General features: G+C 45.7%; 1 protein-coding gene across 3 annotated transcripts in view; it reads left to right on the forward strand.

The window, feature by feature from the left end:
- Positions 1-24,778, forward strand: part of LOC135375593 (Fanconi anemia group D2 protein-like) — a 339,045-nt gene that overhangs the window by 256,136 nt on the left and 58,131 nt on the right. For 2 of the 3 annotated variants that reach the window (XM_064608269.1, XM_064608270.1), the window contains exon 36: positions 319-468. In XM_064608269.1, coding sequence (XP_064464339.1) covers positions 319-468 — 150 coding nt within the window. Of the gene's footprint in view, positions 1-318; positions 469-15,873; positions 16,051-24,778 lie in introns of those variants that run through there. The other variant, XM_064608271.1, reaches the window with a different exon arrangement.

A 24,778-nucleotide genomic window follows, 5' to 3' on the forward strand; every position in this document is an offset into this window, starting at 1 on the left:
CAATGGGCGACCTGCCACCATAAATCCCATAACCACGTCATTTGTGACGTTGTATGAGAGGGAGTTGAATCCAGCTGCAACTTCCGTCGTCTGCTGCCACGGCATATTTCTTCAAATTTCTCGAAAACCACTTCGTTGTTCTGGTTGAAACTTCGCGACTGGGTTTCTGTAGCACTCTTGAATATAATTTCAGCTAAGTTTCGGAATCGCTCGATCTGTACAAGACCGTCCCTTTAAAGCTTGCTCAAGTCCCCTTTCTGTGAAAATTGTTTTGAGTGGCCACCATGCAATGAATGTCTAATGTTCGCCTTATTCCAGTTTGGACGCTTCTTTCTTGAACGCTTCTTGCGCGGTGGCATGCCAGTACTTGATGCACAATTCAAAAGTTGTCCGATGGAGGTTCAAGCTCTTCTCAAGAATTTGCAACAAGGAACACGCTTTTTGCAGCATGCCTGTGGACACTCAAAGGTAAGGATATTTGAAAACAGTTGCTCACAATTGGCGACTGAAACTGGAACGGATACCGATAACCGAGAACTGCTTGGAGCTGAAATTCTTTCGGGAACCTTAACCGGTACATAACCGGAAATTCTGGTCACCCATGAGCTGAAACCGTAACTGGAATCGAAAAATAAAATTCCAGTTCGTCACATACAGTTCACATGCAGAAGCATACTGGCAAGCGAAAGTAATACGCCTGCAACTTTACTGTTATGGGTACGCATGCTGACATCGACAGATTATCATGTAGGTGATACTGGGTCATTCCATGCCAAGCGTCCCAGACATTGCGCTCGACCATCCCCGATTTCTTTCAAATAAATTGTGGTTGATTGTTCCGATGCAGCCAATGCACTCCCGGTTTATTTTTGTCACAAAACATTTTTTCGTGCCATGGCCGCCTCTTGAAGATTGCGATTTGACATGTAACCTACCTGGCGAAAAAAAATTCTAACAAAATAGCTATTGCGCGAATTCCAACCAAATCTCTTCTGAGTGAAAGGAAAGCATAATACTTTCGTGCCAAGACCAGTTGAAGGTTAATGGACACTTTTTATCGAGAGTTTATGCCCCGAGAAAACTGAAAAATTTCGGGAACTTTTGGAATTTTTTACGGAACTCTGCAATGTTTTCAGAGCTATTTAAACTGTTTAGCTCTGCTGTGTAGGAGGCATAGAATGTGTTAAAAATATTTTGAGGCGCGCAGACTTGGAAGAGTACGCAGAAAGAAATCATGAATTTCGCAAATATTGCTTTTTACCACATATTCAGCCGTCAATTGCACACTGAGGTGGTCCTGATGAAAATATGAGACAAATTGCATTTGATAGTGTGCCCCTTGAACATTTATTTTACTAAGTTTCATCAAAACACTTTTTGTTTTAGCAGCGAAAAATTTTTTTTAACTTGACCACCCCTGCATTCATCCGGCATTGCCCCTCAAGGCTGCTTCACCCGAAGACGCATCGCTGCTGCTGCCACAAAACGCACACGGGAACTGTCCACACCGATTTGCGTTGCCTGCAAAAACATGTTTATCTACAAATTAACCTTAGAAGAGAACAGCCTTCTGCGGTGGCGCCGTACACAAGGAGCACTGGAGCCAGGGATGTACTTCGACGACGAAGGGTCTGCGTCTATCACATCTGGCTCACTTTGATCGGACGCGACACCATCCTCCAGAGCTGGCTCCTTATATTCAATGACGTCACTTGGACAGTTTTAAGTCTTCCCTTCTCTTATTGTGTTCTTTGGTGATAGCCGAAAGAGTGAAGTTATCGTTGTTGTCGACTAGTTAAGGAGCTGTTTTTTGTTTTCTGTGTTGCTCCATAACTTTCTTTGTCTCTGTTTCTTCTTCTTCCTATTTATTTGCTTCTCTTTGCTTTTGCGAATAGCAAGCCTCCATCATGACTAACCTTTCCCTTCCTTTTTTTGTCATCATGAAACATATCCCCCCACACCCATCATTGCCTGGCACTGTAGAGTCAGTGTTAGTAAGCGCTGTGTACGTCATCGCTTGAACAAATTTGGTTATTCAATAGCCCGCCAGTGCCCATTGTCACCGAAGTACATCCCTAGGCCCAGTGCTCCTACTGAACTGGGTCGCCGCAGTAGCCCGTTCTCGTGAGAACCTGAAGTTTGGAAGATTAATTACTTTAGTTTTTTGTTTTGTTTGTTTGTTTTTTCCGCTGAAGAACGCATTTCGGTTTGGGCAGCTCCCGTGTGCATTTGGCGGCAGCGGCGGCGATGCGTGTTCGGGTGAAGCAGCCTTGAGGGGCAATGCCGGATGAATGCAGGGGTGGTCAAGTTAAAAAAATTTTTTCGCTGCTAAAACAAAAAGTGTTTTGATGAAACTTAGTAAAACAAATGTTCAAGGGGCACACTATCAAATGCAATTTGTCTCATATTTTCATCAGGACCACCTCAGTGTGCAATTGACGGCTGAATATGTGGTAAAAAGCAATATTTGCGAAATTCATGATTTCTTTCTGCGTACTCTTCCAAGTCTACGCGCCTCAAAATATTTTTAACACGTTCTATGCCTCCTACACAACAGAGCTAAACAGTTTAAATAGCTCTGAAAACATCGCAGAGTTCCATAAAAAATTCCAAAAGTTCCCGAAATTTTTCAGTTTTTTCGGGGCATAAACTCTCATATAAAATGTGTCCATCAACCATCAACGCTCAAGTGTCACGTTTGACCATCACACCGAAAAGCGACAGGTGAAAAATTAGCCAATTCATGGGCTTCCAAACGTGAACCTTCAGGTTGTGAGGCAGATACGTTGCATAAACACTTTATGTAAAACTTCCTGTAAATATGAAGGTGCATACTGCAGCCTTTGTAGCCTGCAACGTTCTGGGAGCTAGGGTTCACCTGAAGATGAAGCCATCCCTTTTTCCAGGTAGATTCCCCCAAATTTGCCCCCCCCCCCCTTTAATGACAGACATTGAGGAAGCTGAGTAATCCGCCTTCCTAAGTCAGCCACTCTGTGCCCTAGAGGCACGTTGAGCATGTTGCAGCACACCACTGCTGTATGTTACTTAGTGTTGAAATAGCCTACAATATCTCTTCTTTCTTCACGACATTCATTTCAGAGCATGCATACGTCACGTGTATGGGCCGTGGGCACATGTTAGTGACAGGAACCGAAAATAAACCGGTTTCCTTATTTTAGTTAAAGTGGAGTCAGATAAAGTCAGATCAGTCAGATAAAATGGAGAAAACCCCTAGCTGGAACAGAACCCTTTGCAGAGCTTTACAGAGTTTGAGAGGTGAATCACAGGAGTAACCACACCGATATTTCTTTTGGTTTCAGTCCCTGCTTACAATGTAGCATATTGCCATTTTGCAGCTGCATTTCTAGTACTCTGCTGTGTAGTATTTGGTTATATTTTCGTGCAGCGTTTTTCTTATAAACTGGAATACCATCATTCTTATTCAGGTACTACTCCTTTTGAGCATAGAGAATAGGTGTTTGACGACTACTGTTCACGCAGAACATGCTTTGAAACATGTTGAGTCATACACACACACACTCCACAGTTGTACCCAAAACGCACTGACGCAGGATCTACATCGCGCTCAATCGTGATCAGGCAGCGATTGCGGTCGTGCTCTGGTGCGGACAAAGCGAGTCTCGGCGACAGACGTCCACAATGCAGACACTTGTCCCGTGTTCACGAACATGATTACACACTTCGAGGAGGGTTGGCACACGCGCGCGTAGTGGCTTCCTTTCACTTCTTCGTCTTCTCTCTACTCGCACTGCCGGTTCCGCGCTGGCAAGATGGCAGTGATGGCAGCGGCCCAAACGAAGAAAACAACATGGACAAATGCTGAAACAGCATTTGCAGTAATGTGAATATATTTCAAGTAGTAATCCTGAACCAATGTTTTATTTTAATTTGAAACTGGAGTGAGTATTGTGCAAAGCTCTCACCAGACGGCATCGAATGAAAAACCTGGATCACGAACTCTTGGCCTTCGGGAGAGGAAAATCAGTTTCGCTGCGCATGCGCCAGCAAAGATGTCACGTGCCATTCTTTGCCACCACCTTGTCGTCTGCTCGCTTCTCGTGCGCATGCGCTAGCAGTCGGAGTCATTTTACTAAAGGCACAGGGGCAGAAAGATTGAAAGGTGGATGTTTAAAGTGTTATTATATTTGTGACTGATCAGGTGCTTTTACAGAGAGGGCGCATCAAAGGAAATGTTCCATAAAATCACAAGGTTCTGTCAGGCGTGGGGACACCTGCCTTGCTGATGTCTTTGCAACGTTCTAAACTGGCAAGATCTCATAATTGCCTTCCAAGCTTCCTATTATGCACGTGACTTTGGGTTGTGCACACCCCACTGACAAAAACAGAGGAAGATGTAATAGAGGCGGCCCGTGCAGGCCCCTGTAAAACATTGTTGTACTGGAATGTCTTTTTTTTTAACCTTCAAGGAACTATTTGTTTATGTAAGGGATACTATGTGACTGCGTAGCACTCAGCTTTGTATGCAGCTCAGTATTCGAAGTGTGGTGGATGGCACATTGCAGAGGATTCAATTCACCTCACTACAAGACAGTACCTGTACACCGCCATGAGGGACTATAATATAAATTACAGTGAGAGGAGAAACGACGACAATCAAAGCAGTGTTGCCCTGTTGGTCAGTTCTGTCAGACCCCAACCAAGCAGTTCAGTGTTTTCCCTCGCACAGAAAGGCAAGAAGGATGATCCTACTCTCTTTCAGTGAGGAAATACTCACTTGTTGCAAGAAGGAGAACTTGTTGAGGATTTCTTGCTGGTTTTCATGACAGGCATGCAAAAAACCGCTGTTAAGGCATTTTGGCACCAAGAAAAGTGTGCATAGATTCTACACACGGCACCACAGGTAGGTCGTTCTATGAGATAGTTGCGTACTGCCACTAAGTACATTTTGGTAAAAAGCATATGTTGCAACTTAAGAAAACAATACCATCAGTCAGGGGTGCCATCACAGGGGCAGTTGACTAGGTACATTGCCGGTCACTCAGCACTGGAGAGACATAAGCACACAGAATAAAGCATTAACTGATTAGAATGCCTGAGCGGGCCTGTTAGTATATAGCTATACGAAGAAATTTGAGCTGTACGGACAAGGGACATAAAGAACACGCATACACAGAACTGGTCCCTTATCCTTACAGCTCTAATTTCTTCGTATAGCTATGTACTAACAGGCCCACTCAGCCATTCTAATCAGTTAATGCTTAATGCAGTGTGCTTATTTCTCTCCAGTACTGAGTACTCTCTTGCAATATAATGAGACAACTTCCTGCATGACTGCACCCCTGACTGATGGTATTGTTTTCTTAAGCTGCAACAGATGCTTTCTACCATGAAAGTACTAACACCAGTTGGCATTGCACAAATAAAATCTAGGTGAGCTCAAAGCCATTGTATGTATCCCTGTGAATGATTTATATCTTAGGAAATGTACACCCTTCCAACAAGCATTAGCAAACTCTTTATGGCTATACATAGCCATTTAATCAGATTAAAGGAAAAATATATTGCCATAACACCAGCTCAATTCTCATCTTTTGTTGTTTTTAAATTTTTCATGCACATCAGTACACCATGTCTATTCAAGTTTACTTCTATTTTGTCTCCTTCTAGTGTAGGCTATATGTATGTGTGTGAAGGGGTGGGGGCTCTGTGGCGACTTTACATGTGGAAGGAGGATTCTGCCCTCGTTTCCCCTTGCCAAATGTACGATTTGTTGGGGGGGGGGGGGGGGCTGTTGGCTGTGCTATGCTAAACCTGCTGTGACACCACTGAACAAAAATGCCAAACAACTCTGCTTTGTCTCAATAAAGATGCAGGGAGTTAGGACGGGTGCAGCCATGTCAAAGCCAACCACTGCAGAAATGCAAATAAGAGCAGGGTCACAGTGATGGCCAGTAGTTAACTACATGTAGTTAAACTACCAGATTGTAGTTAAAAAGTAGTTATCAACTACTTGCAGAAATGTAGTGGCAACTACTAGTTAAACTACTATTTCGAGTAGTTAACTACAGTAGTTAGGTTACTGCAGGCGCCAACTACTTCCGATTTTGCCGCAAGTTTTACAGCACGATTGTGCTTCCGACTTTTACCTTGAGCTACTTGTTTGATGAGAACGGAGGTGCAGAGCAATTGTGCTGTGCATGTGTACTAAATCTTCACTTTTTTCACTGCTTGTGATTCCTATTTTGCTGTCCAAGAACACTATAGAATGGGATTGGTGTTGATGGACAACGTTAAGTAGTTATAGATGTAGTTAAAATACGTTGCAGTAGTTAAAGAAGTAGTTTTAACTACCTCCCCTGAAAAGTAGTTGAACTACTAGTTAAACTACTCCATCGTGAAGTAGTTAGTAGTTATAGTTAAACTACTGTAGAAGTAGTTATTGGCCATCACTGCAGGGTCATTCCACGCGAAAGGATCCAATGAGTGCGCTCGACCTACCACCATTCGAGCCGAAAAAGATCGTGGCACCTCCAAGGGATGTATAATGTCACATGACAAAATATTTATTCTCTAGTAGTAACCGTTGTCACTGCAGGAGCCATTAAAGGGGGAGTTCCTTGTAGAAACCACCAATAGCCCGAAAGTTTGTAGCGACGTTCCGGGATCTCCTAGAGACTTTGGGTTTGTTTTAAATTGTAGAAGGTGGTCTATTTTATAATCGCAGCGAAATTCCCGCCTTTTTACCTTCCCCCGTTATTGCCTTCCGAACCCGTCACGAACGCAATTTTCGCCTAAGCTTGCGATCTTTTTACGCCTGATGGGTCAGCTGAATTTTCGTGAATATTTCGCTGGTAGCTTTCGTGATGCTGCTCATGCAAAAAAATCGTCGGAACTGAGTGTGTAGTTGGTAATGTCTTAAAAATTGGTAAAGTAGCCGTTTTTAGCTAAATCTTCAATGTTCGGAGGCAAAATTGGGAATGAGGAGGTCGGTTTGGAAAAATAATGTTTGCGTCATTGTATGCGACGGACCTTCCCATACAACATATAAAAAAATCTCGAGGGTATTTTTTGATAAGTGCGAGAAAAATTTTTTTTGCCGACAGATACATCGCCACGTTTCCGCGAGGGAATCTGCGTCTCGCTAAGGCGTCGCTAAGGCTGGGCGCGACGCGTCGAGTACAAATATTCAGCGTCGCGTTCGTCGATCAGTGTGTGCACGATGGACGAAGCGAGACCGTCAGGAAGCTCGGTTGATCTCTGCAGTTCCGCCAGGTATGTTTCTTTGATCCACATCTGAACCAGATTATCTGAAGGCAAGAATAGGAGGGCAGCGTATGCGTGAGTTGTGTGGGCTGTTCTATCAAACAAGACACATGGTGGGTTGAGAGGCAACGACTTAAGTCCTGCACGGGCCGACTTTTCGGGTCCTGACTCGGCCCGGGCGGATCGAAAAATGGCCCGGACCTTTATACCTTTATGAGGCTCGGCCCGGCCCAACCCTGTGACTCAGCGAATGGGGCCCAGCCCGGCGACTCAGCGCGTAGGTCCCGGCCTAGTATTTCAGGCCGTGATGTACGTGTTTCTAGCGCTTATCACACAAATTTATAAGTAAATTTATAAGAAGAGAAGACACGGCCACAAACATACAAGAACGGTCGGTTTAGCACCACAACAGCACGAGACCAAACTAAATTCAGGACGCACGCGGGCTGCTGTGTGAGGATGCTGTCGACAAACTCCTCCCAATCCTTACCCCTCTCACCAAGCTTTGCGAACGTGCTTATGAAATACGTGAGGAGTCAGGAGCAATGTAAAGTGGCTTTGAGAATGTTATAGAGAGTGGAATCATACGCATAATGCAGTGTCCCTTGCTTGTTTTTTGGAAATATATGCACAGGAATGACGCAAGCATTGCGTGGGATTAGTTGCGTGACCCGGTCGAGCCTGACTCTTGGAAACATGTTTGCCGGCCGGGCCCGCGGTGCTGGCGTCTCTTCTCGGCCCTGACCGGCCCGCGGTGTTGGCATATTTTGTCGGCCCAGCCCGCGGGCCGGGTCAGCCCGGTCGGGGGCCCGTGCAGGGCTCTAGCAACGACAACGCTAACGAAAAGTCACAGAAAAAAAGATAAGTCTCACTGCAGTAAGTAAGACTTACGCAAATACACGTCAAGAGGAACTGAACTGTTCCATTCAATCTCAGACTAGTCTAAGAAGATACGAAGGCAGAAAAAATAGGCGATGTCAAGTTGCCGGTGGTGAGAAAATCAAAGAGTGATATTAAACGGTAGGAACAACTTATTTATTTACACATGGTAAACAAGACTTTCGTGCACGAGTCTGCACTTCTTCAGGTAACCTGAAGAAGTGCAGACTCGTGCACGAAAGTCTTGTTTACCATGTGTAAATAAATAAGTTGTTCCTACCGTTTAATATCACTCTTTGATTTTCTCACCACCGGCAACTTGACATCGCCTATTTTTTCTACTAGTCTAAGACTAAGACTAGGTGAGTTGATGTGGAAGTCACAGAAACTCGACGGCCTATCCGGACGAACGAGGTATGCACAGCAAATAGAAAAAGGAAACTATCAGGTGCCACCGACATTCAGTGCGTAAGCACGAGCGCGGTGGGAATTCACCCAGCGGAGTGGCGACGTATCCGTCGGCAATTTTTTTTTCTCGCGCTTATCAAAAATATACCCTCGAGATTTTTTGCTATGTTGTTTGGTAAGATCTGTCGCATACAATGACGCATACTATATTTTTCCAAACCGACCTCCTCATTCCGAATTTTGCCTCCGAACATTAAAGATTTAGCTAAAAACGGCTACTTTACCAATTTTTAAGACACTACCAACTACACCATCAGTTCTGACGATTTTTTTGCATGAGCAGCATCACGAGAGTCACCAATGAAAAAATATTCACAAAAATTCAGTTGACCCATCAGGCGTAAAAAAATCGCAAACCTAGGCGAAAATTGCGTTCGTGACGAGTTCCGCTGGCAATGACGGAGGAAGGTAAAAAGGCGAGAATTTCGCTGCGATTATAAAATGGACCACCTTCTACAATTTAAAACAAACCCCAAGTCTCTAGGAGATCTTGGAGCGTCGCTACAAACTTTCGGGCGATTGGTGGTTTTTAGAAGGAACTCACTCTTTAACGGCCCCTGGAGCAACAACGGCTATCACTAGAACATAAATGTTTTGTCATGTGACATTATAGGTACCCAGGAGGTGCCACAATTTTTTTAGGCTCGAGTGGTGGTAGGTCGAGCGCACTCATTAGATCCTCTCGCATGGAATGACCCAGCAATATTTCTGGAACCTGGTCTTCAAACAGATACCGGGAATTCGGAAGATCATAGTGTGCGTGAAAATAACTAGCATAATCACAAATGTTTGGATGTTCCTGTGCCCTGCCTCAGCAACTGAATTCCAGTGTATCCTTGACTGCATTTATTTCGCATTTGTGACATGAGAGGCAAAAGTTCTGAAGATACTGCAAATGTATATTGTAGATCGACTCAGTATATGCTAGTTAGATCACACAACTTGGTTGATTCATTTCATGAAGCTTTGTTTTACACCTCAAGGAAACATAGCTCTTCAGTAACATCAGTGAGCCAGAAACACAGTTCAGGTCCAGTTTTCGATATTTTTACTGGTCTCGTTGATTGTTAACAATACATCGTTTCAAAATACAACATAAATTCCAGCTCGACACCATATCAATGGCTCTGTTGGCTTGTATTTCATCAGAGTGGCCCTCTGTTGGCTAGCTGGAAGATATTGAACAACAAATGGGTGACTAGCTGCTCTATGCACCTCTCAGTGTGTGTGCCTGCTTCTGTTTGCTGCTAGGGTGTTGCTCGAATGAAGAAATGCGACATCCTGGTGTTCTGTGAACTTTTGTCCAAGCTGTACAAATATTGATGCATAGACGGTGTGAAGAAAGCAATAGCAGCAGGGCAGTTTTCAGAAACAGCTTTGCAACCAGATTCTAAGAGTGTGTCAAGCAGCAGGAAGTAGACCCAGCCAGTGTACTTCTGCTGAATTCATGTTTAAGGACCATCACACCTACATCATTTACTCATAAATGCAGCAGTGTCATGTGATAACACATGACAGTCCAATAATGCTTTGAACGTGCATTGAGCTTTATGCCTCTGGTCGGACGTAAAACAATCTTTCAGAGAGCATACTAGTTTCGAAATTGCAAAACATTAGAAACAGTTTATAAACATGTATTGTGCCATCTCCAACTGATAGGAGAGTATTACCAGGCTTGTATCCTTAACCTCGCTAATAATGTTCTTAGGCTGGTGCCACATGAACTCACTCTGGTATCATCTGTATTGTTTCTGGGCACTGTGCTCCATGAAAATATCTGGTGGCAACATCATATTCACTTTGTTAAAAGGAGAACTACGTTTGGTGCCTTCACACTTTCAGTTTGCTCAGATGCTGTTAACGTTCTGTGTGCTACGCCCTTATCCATTCACATATCACTTATGGCCTCACATATACCTTCAATCCCTTCTCCTGACCCAGAAGCGGGCACCCCCTTTCCCCGCTTTCCCCCTTTTCCGCATCCTCAAAGTACACCAGCTTGTGAAGTAGAAAGTAGCTCAGGTTATGTACCAGCTATTTTACACACCTTCTAGTCAACTTCAGTTAGCCATGCACAATTATACCACACTAATTTCACCTTACCACACTGCTTTCGGTCCATTCTTCCTTTCGTCCTTGGGTAGTCAAATTTGGAACAACATCCCTCTATGCTAGTGTTTCTCAAACTTTTCCAGTACGTGACACCTTTGAGTAGCACCAAACTTATCATGACCCCCCACCTCTACCATCACCCCACCTTCCGAAAATTTACTTTTTGTTTTTTTTTCAAGGCCTCAACCACAGAGAGAGAAACCAAAAATGCTTATTGATGTTTTTTTAACAAGGATTGATTTAATCATGTATCTTAATGAGAATGATGTATTTGCTTCCTTGATACAAGCAAATCAATATGTTGATCTGTGTGGCTCAAGGCATATCGCATGTCTGCTTGGACCCTCCATGGCCCCCAGAAAAAGGCTCATTTGGGGGTCATGACCTGCAGTTTTAGAAACACTGCTCTACACGTTTGTTCCGACAATAATCTTGCATTGTTCAAAAACGCGAACAAACAGGACTTTTCTACTGACACGTAGGGTGACATGCAATTCCTTTTGCTTTTCGTTGCATGTCACTGCTGTGCAATAGCTTCGCTATTTGTTTCTTATACTTGACATGTTTTCTTTGTATTTCTGTTCCCCTCAAACTGCGTAGACATTTGCATTGACTGTGTCTTGTACTGTTCAAGAGGGCTTGCTCTCTCAGTCCTCTTATCAGTAATAAGCGTACACTGTCATGGAATAACAATAAAAATCTCAATGCTAAAAAACAAATCCTCTGAAACACACCTGTCTGGCTCATTCTTTTAGCAATCTGTTCACAAATGCTTGATGAGTGATAGTTCATGTAACCACTCCGCTGTTTGCATGACACAGGATGATGACGACGTGCACAGAAACGAGCTGTAACAGGCACGGGAAGTTTAGATCATGTGGTGAATCTATGAGTTTGTTATTGCCTTGAATGGGCAACCATTGCACAGAGGTAAAACTTATTTATGTTGACAACTGCCGTCAAAGTTGAACGAGACATTTTTTTATGCCCTGCACTTATCTTTGTATCCCAGAGGTCACCCAAATGACTTTAAGCCCTTTTGCAAGAGCAGCCTTTTGGGAAGAAATAGGCCACAAAATCTCAAATTGGAACTCTGACCTTACTGAGCAGGGTTTGTTAGCTGTTGTGGTTGTACTATACAGGGTGTTCCATTTAAGGTTGACCCCACCTTTAAAAAATAATGAATCATCGCAGAAGAATGAAACCAAGTGCATAGTGTTACCAGTGACCTGGAGCATTTAATAGTATGTTTTGTCGCGCCAATTAACTGATTAATTAATTTAATTTTCTAACTTTAATTAGGAGGATCACACCGGAGATGTCAACTGTGAAGTTGTGGGCGTTGACATGAGAAAGCGAATGCAGTGTGTTGCAACTCTCTAGCTCTTACGAGTCTTTTTTTTTTTTTTTTCCGGGCCAGCAGAAAGGGCCCGGAGTTCCGAAACTACGACGGAATCAGTTTCCGTCGCGCGAAAAGAGCGCTTGCTTGCAGCGCTTTCTCACGGCCGCTTGACAAACAAGCATTGATGCCGTCCGTTCCGCCGATGCTGTTATCTGTCACGGGTGCGGGGACACCAGCAAGGTCACTGCGGCGCTTTAGCTCTTGATTCTTTGTTTTTTAGGCGTGAAACGACACAATACACGGGAAGCGGAAAATAACTGCTCACGGCTTACCTTGAACCACGAGCGCGAGATTATTAAATCAATGAGAAAGAAAGAAAAGCTGTGGGCTATGAAATTTATGAAGCCGCTCTTTTACACCTTTTCATTTGCACCCACTCTCTGCGTTGTAGCACAAGTTATGTCTTTTCCAACGAAGAGACAGTAGGTACGATGCTCGTCTTAGATGCTGCACAGGGCAAGAAAGAAAGGAAGGAAGCAAGCGAGCATGTAAATAATAACAGTAATAATTGGAGGGTTTATGACTATAGGGGAGACAACGGTGATCATGACCGACGCCACGGTAGTCGGCCTGTGAATTAATTTTGCCCACTTGGAGTTCTCTAACGTGGGTGGAATCTTACACACGGAAGATCGTATGTAAGTCACACCAGGAGACGGCATGCCTAAGCAATCCGTGCCTTCAAACAAATTGCTTGCGTCTCCGCCCGCGTTCAGTGCACGCGACCTTGGGAATGGAAGCAGGAAACGCTATTAACCAAGCCATCGTCTTTTTTTTTTTTCAAACTGGCAACCGAAGTTTGTTCAAGCATATAAAGAATTAAACGAGTAGATAAAAATAGTATGCCTTCTTTTTCATTCAACTTATTTTACAGAGCATTGCACATGTATTTTAACATGACCGAAACAATACTATGTACATTCAGAGCAGGTGTTCGAAAAGATCGCCTTCCTCAGTCACACAAAACATGCATCTCTTAATTGTGTCCTCCGTTGCCCCCCGCAACGTGGCCGCGGGGATTCCACGGCACACTTCCGTGATCCTCGCCTTAAGGGCGTCAGGTGTTGTTGTCTCCTGGTCGTACACGCGATCCTTCAGATGTCCCCACAGAAAGAAATCTAACGGCGTCAGGGACCTCGCAGGCCACGACACAGGTCCGTACCTTCCTATTCATCGGCTAGGAAATGCCCTGTCGAGATAGGCACGAGTTTGGCTAGAGCTGTGGGCGGGTGCGCCATCGTGCTGAAACCACAGCTTGCCAAGCCGTGCCAGTGGAACGTTGGCGCAGAACTCTTCCACGGGGCCCAATAGAATCTCATTGAGGTACCTCACCGCGGTCAGTGTCCCATCAAGGAAGACGGGGCCAATGAGAGCTCCGTCGCAGATACCGCACCACACGTTGAGCGACCACTTATACTGGTGGCACGTCCTTCCAAGCCAATGCGGATTAGTAGCGCTCCAGTAATGAGCGTTATGCAAGTTCACCTGTGCGTCACGAGAGAAATTTGCCTCATCAGTCCATATGACATTTCTTAGAAATTGGGGGTTCTCATCGACGATCTGCAAAAGCCAGTTGGCGTAGTTCAACCGGCTTTCAAAGTCCTTTTGTTCCAACCTTTGGTGAAGTTGTATGTGGTATGGATGGAGGCCTGCTTCTGGAGGACATCTGTCTGCCTGCTCGCCTCGCGGAGGCTAGCTTCAGGGTAGGCCTCAAGAAATGCCAAGATGTTGATGCGAACATCGTCTGACAGCTCCGCAGGCCTACAGCGCTCCTTGATGAACCTGCCATATTGCTTCAGCGCCTCGTATTGACGGACAATAGTCGATGGGTGTGGTCTTGTGCCAGGGTGCAACCTCTGAAATATCTTGATTGCCTTTTTCTTTTTGCCCCCTGCAGCACCTAGGGCAAGGACCATGTCCGCTTTCTGTTCGTTGGAGTAGGGCATTGTTTCTCCCTCAGAGCGTTCAACAAAGAATGTCGGCACAGTGATAGCCTACAGCTTTTCTTTCTTTCTTATTAATTTAATAATCTCGCGCTCGTGGTTCAAGGTAAGCCGTGAGCAGATATCTTCCGCTTCCCGTGTTTTGTGTCGCTTCACGCCTAAAAAACAAAGACTCAAGCGATAAAGCGCCGCAGTGAACTCGCTGGTGTCCCCACACCCGTGACAGGTAACAGCATAGGCGGAACGGACGGCATCAATGCTTGTTATTATATATTTATTATTTTATATATGTTATTATTTTTAATTTTAATTAATTAAATAAAATTAATTTAATTTAAATTTAATTAATTTAAATTTAAATAACCTTTCAATATTTTTGCTCCTGTGCCCTTTGTAAAATGGCTCTTGGCTGCCTTCTGCATCCCTCAAAGAACAAGGAGCAGTCAAAAACAGGGACAACGACACTCTAGTCAGTGCCTTCTGCATTTCTTGTTTCCATGCATGAAGATCTGAAATCGGTAATAATAAGCAATGTCTTCAGTTTTAACACAATTTCCATGCGTTTTATTTTGTTGTCCCCTGTTAAGAATACAGCATGGGAAGTCTGAGTAAAAAGCACAAGTTCAAAATAATATGAATAATTAAGCACAACTAAAGATTATTGATCACTGTCGGAACTACGATATTTGTTACATATTTACCGACTTCTGTGTTGAGATAGAACAGGTGATACAATTAGATAGTCCGAACACGCCACGCAAATTAGTCGAAGATGATGGGAATTGATGTTCTGAGGCTGGGACCCTGTGACTTCCTTTTTTCCGAATTAGTCGAACTCGACAGCATAGGTGAACACTACGCACCAGACTGCCGTACAGCATCATTTACTGCAACACCTCCAAAATAAGTGCATTGAGCGCGAATATATGGCATGTGTGTATTAGTGTAATAGTGCATGAGACGTACTTACCAGCTTCAGAATTGCGCTCGTGCGTCTTAACTCATCAGGAAGTTGTGTACATTCATCTGGTGCTGCTCTTGGCGCCTGGGCTGATAGAGTGCAGCTTAGAAAAAGTGAACTTGCACTTGTTGCGTATCTGTAGTAGCATAGCGGCCCATGGAACAATCTTGTACAGACGCCCTCATCTTTTCGAATGAGCATGTAACTTGCAGGCGCTACTGAAACGTTCCCTCACCTGGTGAATATCGACGGGAGTCTAGAGGTGAACTTGAACGGAATATTCAGCAAATTTACTTCACCACTACCACAAATCGCATCCTCGAGCAAACCGCTGTCTGCTAGCGCATGCGCACGCCAAGCGAGCAGACGGCAAGGTGGCGGCGGCAGCAGCAAAGAACGGCTGCGTCTACTAAAAAAGCGCCGACAGCACCGGTAGGGGGCTGTGCTAGCGACAGCAGGCGCTGGTTTAGTAGACAAGCCCGCTGGTTTTGCTGAAAATGGCGGCCAACGAGCAGACGACGAGAGCTTTGTGACGCCCTCATCTTGGCCTCCAGCCCTGCCTCACGCTTCTACACCAATAATATGCCCAAAGGCGACTCCCTTTTGTCACGAGGGACGTCTCAGTTCTGTATAATTCGTTGATCCGTCGTATACATTGCAAAACTGCTCCTGTAGAGAAGCAAATGTGTGCAGAACCGAAACCGCGCGAAAAGGGGCGCGGGAGGTTTATTTCAGTTAGTACATCGCGGCACATGAAACGTACTTCAATTAGTTCCGTGTACGTACCGTGCTGCAGTCTGCTTGCTTCTTCTGGAGTTACAAAAGAACGTTCACGCATCCTTGCGGTGTTTTTATTGTGACAGTGATGAGCACAGCAGTCGATGTGGACGCCATGTTCAAACTACGCGGCGGGCGATGTCGTCTGCTATCGTGACGTCACACAGCCAGCAGCAGCGCGCTCAGCGGCTCCCGACCTGCTGCCTGCGCTGGCCAGCGGGAGCAGCGGTGCTGCGGCAGCAGGTTGTCTACGAAACGAGCGCGCTGCCCTAGTAGACGGAAACCAGACTTGTACGTATTTGGAGTATTGTATTTAAAAGACTGTATTTTAAATACAATTTGCGGTATTTTGGTACTCTACTCAATACTTTTTGTTTTGTGTATTTGTACTCTATTTAAAATACATTTATGATATTTTCTACTCAATACTCTAATTACATATTTTGGATCTCCCTCGCAAACTTTCTGTGTCGTCCTTCCATTATCTTGCTTGTTTAGTGAAAATTTCCTGAGTCCCTCGGACTTGACCCGGACATTGGCCCTCCTTGGAAGCCTCTATTTAGAGATGTTGCCCCGTGTGGTGTGTGCTAATCCTTGGCGAGTGAGGGTTCTATTATGTGTGCTCTGACGCGGTAACGCCGAATTCTGACCTCGCCCAGCAGGGACCTGCTAGAAGTTTGCTTTGTTCTGGGTCACATATACTTAGGGAGTGACTTTTTCGGGTTAAACCCGATTCTGCCCGGTTATCCCCCCCCCCCCCCGAACTGACCTCCGGCCAATTCGGGTTAAACCCGATTTCTCTAAGAATTCGTCACTATGAAATCCTCAAGCGACGTTTCCACTGAAGACGAACAAAGGTCGCCACGTGTAACACATGTAAGAATGGGTCACTTACGTTCCCAGCAATACACCAATGTGTGTCAACACTGTCTATGCCTTCGGGGATTACCGCTGGAAGGTCACGATTCCGCAAAAAAAAAAAAAAAGAAGAAGAAAAGGGAGCTTAGGAAAGGTCTTAATAGACAAGAGGAGAAACAAAAATACCCCATAAAACCCGAAGGCACAATTATCGCCCGATTTCTCCCTGAATTTCAGATTTTAAAATAGCGCCTGATTTTTACCCCCCGAATCTGAGGAAGGCATTTAACCCGAAAGAGTCACTCCCTACATATAGTAGTGTAGTTTTGGCGCTCTATGGCCTTTGTTGCCTTTGTGCCATTAAAACCACAATCTCTCTCTCCCCCCCCCCCCCTACATATACTTAGTGGAGTTATGTGGTATCTCTTTGTCATCTTTTTGGGACTTGGTTTGGGACTTTGTTTAGATGACTCCTACCACACAGGGACGGCTTGCGTAGTACGCGGGGTTTATGTGATTGCGTCACATAGCGGAGACTTGCCGCATTGACCAGTGACCGGTGACTTTTTGCATTCAAGGATAAATAGTATCTTATTTGTATTTCAAATACTTTTTGAAGTATTTCGTACTCTATCTTAATTACCTTAATTTTCATGTATTTATACTCTATCTTAATTACATTCTAACGTCAGTATTTATTATCTTATCTTAAGTACATTTTTGAGTATCTTGTACATGTCTGACGGAAACTTGCCATCCGCTGACAGCGCTGGCAGCGGCGCTGCTTTAGTAGACGCAGCCAACGACACGTGACGTCACTGCTGACGCATGCGCAACGCAATTTATTTTCCTCTCCCGAAGGCCAAGTGACCCATCACGAACGTGAAGTGCGGGCGGCACAGCGTGTCCAGCGGGATTGCGCCGACCATGATTGCGGGGCGATCCAGACCGTGTGCGACAGTGCGTTTTGGGTATAAACACTGCAAAATGCTTACTACGCCGATTTTCGAGCGTTACAGAATGGAACGATACTCATACGACGTGTTCATCAGGGAACACTGATTACTGTGCAAAGTTTGTTTTTTGTAGAGGATGGGAATTTTTAGTTTCACTGACATTCCGACTTGCGGCCCGGAAGTGTCGATGTCGCATCGAGGTCGGGGTTGTTTTGGCTTGGCCTGACATTTGGCTTGGTTTCTTCTGCCGAGCTCGTCACGATGTCTGCTGGTCTGCTGCGCAGATTGAGGTTGAAGTAGTGATATAATAGTCATGCGCTATTACCGAGCAATTATATTTCTCTGACCTCGTTGACCTCACGACGAACGTGAGTTTTGCTTTATCCAACTGCAAAGCATTGCCAGTAGAGGTGTGCGTATATTGAAAATTTCGAACACGAATCGAATACGAATATCCGCAAAATTGTTCTTCGAATATCAAATCGAATGTCGAATATCACGTCATAGGATAAAGGTTTCTAAGAGTTCATTAAGTTAATGAAGCCACCAAAACAAGCATTGTCACAGTTGTGTTCTGCTGATCCTGTCCCAAAATGTCCTAAGTGCTTGGCTTAGCATAGGGCATAGATGCTTATACGCGCACGTACAGTAAAATTATTTTTATAATGAAACAATGTGCCGTTCTCATGAGGCGAGCTCAAAACTTAAAACTCACGTATGAGACCATCGCGCCTGCTGGTAATGCATTAGAACAGCCTCATTCATTAGCGCAGTAAAACCGCGATCTTCGACGATGTTGTAGGACTGTATCACGCGTGATTGTTCGTGTTCGGCGCATTTCACGGCGAAAATCTGCGCGCGCACCTCAAAGCTTTGTCGCGCGCGTCTGTCGGGAGCAAAATAGCTCCATGCAGGTCGGGCTTAAGTGTCGCTATCATCGCTAACAACACTTGGTGTAGTTTCAAATGACTTTGCAGCGTACTGTCTTCCTTGTTGGCACTTTTTAACATATAAGTATGCGTCGCACAGCGCCGGAGTTGGAGAAACTAGTACTGTCGAAATATCGCTGACAACCACAAATCGAAACTGAAAAAAAAGAAAAACTCGTTCAAGACGCGAGTTTTGGCAGTGCATGCAATGGCACGGTGAACAGCGGTGCTCAGCTAGACACAAACAAAATTTCGATGTTCAACCGATGTTCAATTTCACCGAACTGTAGGCCTCATACGAATGTTCAGAGTTCGTTGGCAATCCACTAAAGCCGCGACTGTGCTGACGATGCGTGAAGCATACCGCGGTTTCGCGTTTGATTGGGGCGCACTTTAAAATGGCGGCTGCAACTGTGTACTAGTTTCGGTTTCGGTTACCGACCGTGTAGGGGCGCATTCGCAGATGAGCGTACCTCGGAAACTCCGCGCGTCGCTTTGCAGCATTCTTTTTCTTGTTCTTCGCTGTTACCACAGCGTAGACATTCCAGCGCGCAGCCCACAACAACTTTGTAATAAGCTGCTATTATTAGGTCTGTGCGAATATCCGAAAATTTCGAGTATCGAATCGAATAGAGAGATTCGAAAATATTAGACTTCCTTTTTCGAATATCGTGTTCACGGGTTCGCTACATATTCATCCCTTCGTGTTTGGGGAACATGCTTACGAGTGCAGAGAGAAAATTCACGTGATCTGCCCCGGAGTGACAAAGCAAGGAGGAGAAGCGATCGCATCGACAGAACAGTTTGCAGAAATATGTTCACGGGTTTATTCGTCCGTCGTTGTGAGTCTGCGCGTGTTGTGCTGTTTCTGGACACAACTATTATCACACTCTACCAACTGTGGTACCGGAATGCTTCATGAGTTGGAGCGTGAAGAACAAGTTCGGGCGGCGTTGGATTTCGAGGACTGTCAACAAAGACAGGATTTCGTGCCACACACGCGCTTTTCGTTTCGCTATAATGGATGCACCGCAAGCAGCGAAGGAAGATGCTCATCATGAAATCGTACGCACTCATGAGACTGGCTCGGCATTAGGAGTTGAACGGTGTGTTCGTTCTGCTTCATGTTCGAACTTTGTCCCAGTGTGGCAGCAATGCAGTGGGCTTTGTACGCACAGTGCACCCATATATCAGATCTTTGAATCAGTGCTTTGTATAAGTCATGTTTTATTAACCTAGAGTCACATCGCGTCCATGTGACATTCAAGCAAGATTAGCGGCCATGCAAAAAACAAGGAACTTTGAAAAACGGTGCAGTCAAACGTGAAAACATAACTGCTATCCTTTATATGACAGACAACTGTTACTTTCAATTCAGTTTCTGCGATAATTATGACTCTGTGGGGTGTGTCGCTCCTCATCTTGTCCCTTGTACCTCTTCTAGACCCTGGGTTTATCAGCTCTGGGGAGCTCTGGGCTACTGGGGGTTGGAGCTCAGTGGCTGCAAGATGAAAATTAGTATAAGATATACAGCTATGCATGTGAAAGTTGCAACGTAAATAGAAAGGATAAAGGTGCTTTTGAACGCGAAAAATAAGAACGGTGGTAGGTCGGGGCCCACGGGGCGGGCCTAGGTGAAGCCGACTTGCGCAAACCGCAGCCGGTCTCCCTCCCCAGCGCCAGACGTAGAAAGACTTGGGCGAATTGCTAGGGCGGCTGGAATCGGAATACAGGACATCTTTTCCGGCCGAGGGGCCCCCAGGGCACGCCAAAACCACACGTTAAAGATCCAATATTAGAAGTATAAAAGTATGACACGGTTTTGCTTTGATTGTTTCTTAGTTTTTATATACGGAGGGAATTCGGACTCCCGAGTTTATGTATTTCCTATTTTACCCAAAAATCGCTTTAGTTATTTTGAATACCGAATACGGCGGCAGGCCTGAAATCCAGTAGAAGTCGATGGTAGCCATGAGAGGCCAGCCAGACATTGAGGCTCCTGATTGGCCGACTGGTTGTCCAAAATATCCACCACGTAGCAATTTCATTGGTCATGTGCCCAGTGTTGTGTGAATTATTTGAAAGTATGGGCTCTATGGGGAGCTGTTGGAGCCTGGTTTCGGTTTCGGGTAGCATGGATGGTTCGCGGCGACATACCGCACCGGCGAAGAGCTACAGCGTACGTGTGCTGCTTTGTGTCTGAAGATGGCAACATCTAGCGACCCTGAAGGCGCACGCAGAAACGTCACAGGAACTTTTTTGACCACCGTGATGGTGCATCGAAGTGTTCAGTATGTGGCTCAGTGTTAAAGACTCCAACGGGGACCACAACCACACTGGTGAACCATTTAAAACGGCAGCCCGCTCAGTTTAAGCGCTTTGAAAGACTGAGAGCCCAAGTGACAACATCTGAATCTGCCGTGAGAAAGCGACCCGCAGAGAATGACATTGCGTCTTTTAGCGGCACCCAAACTATCGCCGGACTCTCCACGTGCACAAAGGATAACTGGGAGAATCGCATCGTTCATCGTACGTGAGATGCATTCGTACACCATTGTCGACGAGCCTGGATTTCGCAGTCTCCTGAACTCTGTCGTTCCCGAATATAACGTTCCAGTGCGAACTACGTTCTCAAGATCTGTCATACCCACGATGTACGAAGAAACGAAAGAACGCCTGCAGGGTGAACTACTCTCTGTTTTCGAAAGACCTCCGTGCTTCTATACGCTCTGTAAGCGCGCGGGCTCACCGCGCATGACGCAAGAGTGACGTTTCAAGGACGCCTTTGATTGGCATCACTACCCGGGTACGTTGGGAGACTCTTTTCGGTTGTAGTTCGAGTCACACGGGCACCGCCTCTCGGCGAACGTCATATGTCACGTGAGAAGGTCGCTTCTTTCCGCGCGCTGGCTGCTGGGGATTCTTCTAGCTGCGGAGTGATGTGGAATGTAGACATGTGCTCGTAGTCCAAGAGGGCTCGCTGTTGGGCACGTTGGTGACTAGACATGAAGATAAAAAACAAAGTGCGAAAAGACACTTCGCAAGTTATTCGAAATATATTTTTCGAAAAATATATTTGCGCGTTCGAAAGTTAATCGTAGTAAGCCTAAAGTCTCCTGTGGCAAGAGCCATGAGCACCAGTACGTCAACTGTGCTGTGGGAGTGGTTTACGAGATCCCGCTTACATGCGATAGGGTATACATTGGCCAGACTGGCCGGTGTGTTAACGACAGGGCCAGAGAGCATGAAAGGTCTTTGTCTAGTGCGGACACGCGTCATTTGCCTATGCATGTTACCAAATGTAAGTGCACTCCGCTATTTTGTCAGATTGTCGTGCTAGCTAGGAGTAGTAAATGGGTAGAAATCCAGCGAACCGGTAGAATGTAGGAAGGGAGTTGCCTCAGGACAGAAGCCGCCGATATTTCGAACAGAGACTGTTCTTCTTCTGGGCGAAGAAGAACAGTCTCTGTTCGAAATATGGGCGGCTTCTGTCCTGAGGCGACTCCCTTCCTAGCTAGGACCTAGAAGCAGAGATAGGGGTAGAGGGAGAGGTTAGAGGAGAGGGGTAGGTTATCGGGGGTAGAGGCAGTCGGTGTATGAGCAAAACTTCTGTGTCATTGTTATCGGGGGAGAGGAGGATGTTGTCGAGGCGGTAGCGATTGTGTCTGGCTGAGCTTGGTCGCTTATGGGCCGTGGTGGGGTGACTGGTTTGGCGGCTGTGCACCTGCGTACTGTGGTTGGTGCTCTGGTTTTTATGCGTCATTAATCTGTTCGTTGGAGTCAGCGCTTGTCCCGTCTTCTCTTCCGTACCCAAGCAGCACAATGTACCGAAAGTCGAGTGCAATAGGGGTGGACGGGTAGGTGGAAGGCCTTGAACAGACTCGTGAAACTAAAGAACATTGATAAGACACATGCCGTCCACCCCTATTGCACTCGACTTTCAGTGCATTGTGCTGCTTGGGTAGTGTCTTTTCGCGCTTTGTTTTTTTATCTTCATGTGCTCGTAGTTTTATAAGGTAAATGTGCTTTACGTGTAGTACTGCATAGCCTTGCTGGATAGACATGAGATGAGTTTGTGTAAAACCGACAGGGGTTCGCTACACTGAGTGCATTCAGGTGGTTCTTCCTCTCGAGCGAAACGGGGAACTGTCTGAAGTTTCACCGCATCTCGCGGCAGAAATGCCCCCTCACTCGGCTGCCAGCCGCTGACGTCATGTGGCCGCGCCGTCTTTTTCTTTCTTTTTTTTGTGATTTCTCCGGCGTCGCGGCGCCAGCAAGCCGACCGAGCAGGAAGCGTTGTTGTTCATCGGACTTCACAAATGACAGGTGATGAACTGAACACTCTTTAGGCGACACGTCTGCTGTTCTTGACGAGACGTTTTATGGAGTTGGAGCCTAAGCTCCGCCAGCTTCGATTTCGCCACACGAATGTACCGGAGGCTGGTAAGTGATGCTGCTAAGTGCGAACGAACATTCGGATTGAAATATAGTGCTTCTTCTTGGTTACAAATGCATAGTCATGAAGACATGGCGCAGTGACCAGTTTTTTTCATTTGAAGAGGTCGTCGACCATCATGACTACTCCGTGTTGTGGTCAACACTATGGGCTCTGAACCGCATGGACACTGGCATCTCCGAGGCGAAAGAGCGGACCGATGAATGCATAGCTGTGTAACATTGCGCTCACCATATCTTACTCATACCAGGAGCGCAACGTCTCCACAAGCACAACAACATGGATACCAAAATAAAGTCAGTAGAGTTCATCTGCTAGCAATCTGTGGGAAACCCCAAAACACATGGCCAAATAAGCGTTTTCTTTTTTGAATGGTCATACGCAGCGTACAACAATGGCACATGGAATAAATCTTCAACTGACAGGAATGTATTTAGTCGTATCATATATATGCTGCACACACAGGCACAATACTGTTCACTAATTAATGACACTTCAGCGCAATCGGAACAGTAAGCGGATCGATCCGCGACCCAAACACGATCGATCGACCCAAACAACCGCGTACGATCCACGTCAACCCGAGCCGTCACGGCAACACAGAGGCCTAGCCACACCTTTTACACTGCCCGCAGTCTTGTTTTATGTAAAACGTACTAGACAAATAATGTAAGAACGCAAGTGAATGTCAAACGCAAATAAATAGCAACAGCGTCTCAGTTGGTAAGTCGCCACGATTCCGGAGCTACAAGGGTGGTTCCATAAGTTTCCGGCCCGACCAACTTTTAATAGTCATAGAGACGAAACAAGTGTATCACTTTTCGACATAGTCACCCTTAACTTCGATGCACTTTTGACACCTTTCAACCAGCATTCTTATACCCTTGAAAAAATAGTCCGAAGTTTTGTCCACAAAATGCTGGAAAACTGCCTCTTGCACCTCACTATCGGTTTGAAATCTCCGTCCTCTGAGATCCCTCTTCAAGTTTGAGAACAGGAAGTAGTCACTCGGTGCCAAGTCTGGACTGTAGGGTGGGTGATGGATTTCTTCGAAGCCGCACTCCTTCAGTGCAGCCTTGGCAAAAGAAGCCGTGTGGACAGGGGCATTGTCCTGGAGCAACCGGACACCTCGACTCAACCTGCCGCGCCTCTTTTCCTTGATGGCGTCTCGAAGTCGGTGCAGGAGTGAAGCATAATAAGTCGCATTCACTGCGGTGTTCCTCTCTTTGAAGTCGATGAGGAGGATCCCGTGACAATCCCAAAATATTGTTGCCATGATCTTCTTTGTGGATTGTGTGACCTCGGCTTTTCTTGGGGGTGCTTCTCCTGGTTTGCGCCATTCCATCGACTCCTTTTTCGAAAGGGGATCATAGTAGAGCACCATAGTCTCATCCCCTGTGACAATTGACTTCAATATTTCTTCTTTGTCCTCTTGACAGAGCTCCAAAAACTTTTTGGCGCAGACGACGCGCTGTTGCTTTTGAACTGACGAGAGAAGTCGTGGCACCCATCTCGCACAGACCTTTTTCATGTGAACGCCCTCGCCGATGATGCGAAAAACGGTTGTTTTGGAAAGCCCCAGCCTTTCTAAGATTTCCTTCACCTTCAGACGCCTGTCGCTCAGCACTTCCTCCTCGACAAGAGAGAAATTTTCTTGTGTCACCACTTCCACTGGACGACCATCGCGTGGATCATCTTCAATGGACTCTCGCCCCAGTCGAAACTGCTTAGCCCAGTTTTTACCGTTGTGTACGACTGAGAGGCTTCCCTGTACATATTGTCCAGTCGCGCT

This window comes from Ornithodoros turicata, unplaced genomic scaffold (genome assembly GCF_037126465.1).
Source record: "Ornithodoros turicata isolate Travis unplaced genomic scaffold, ASM3712646v1 ctg00000903.1, whole genome shotgun sequence".
Lineage (NCBI taxonomy): Eukaryota > Metazoa > Arthropoda > Arachnida > Ixodida > Argasidae > Ornithodoros > Ornithodoros turicata.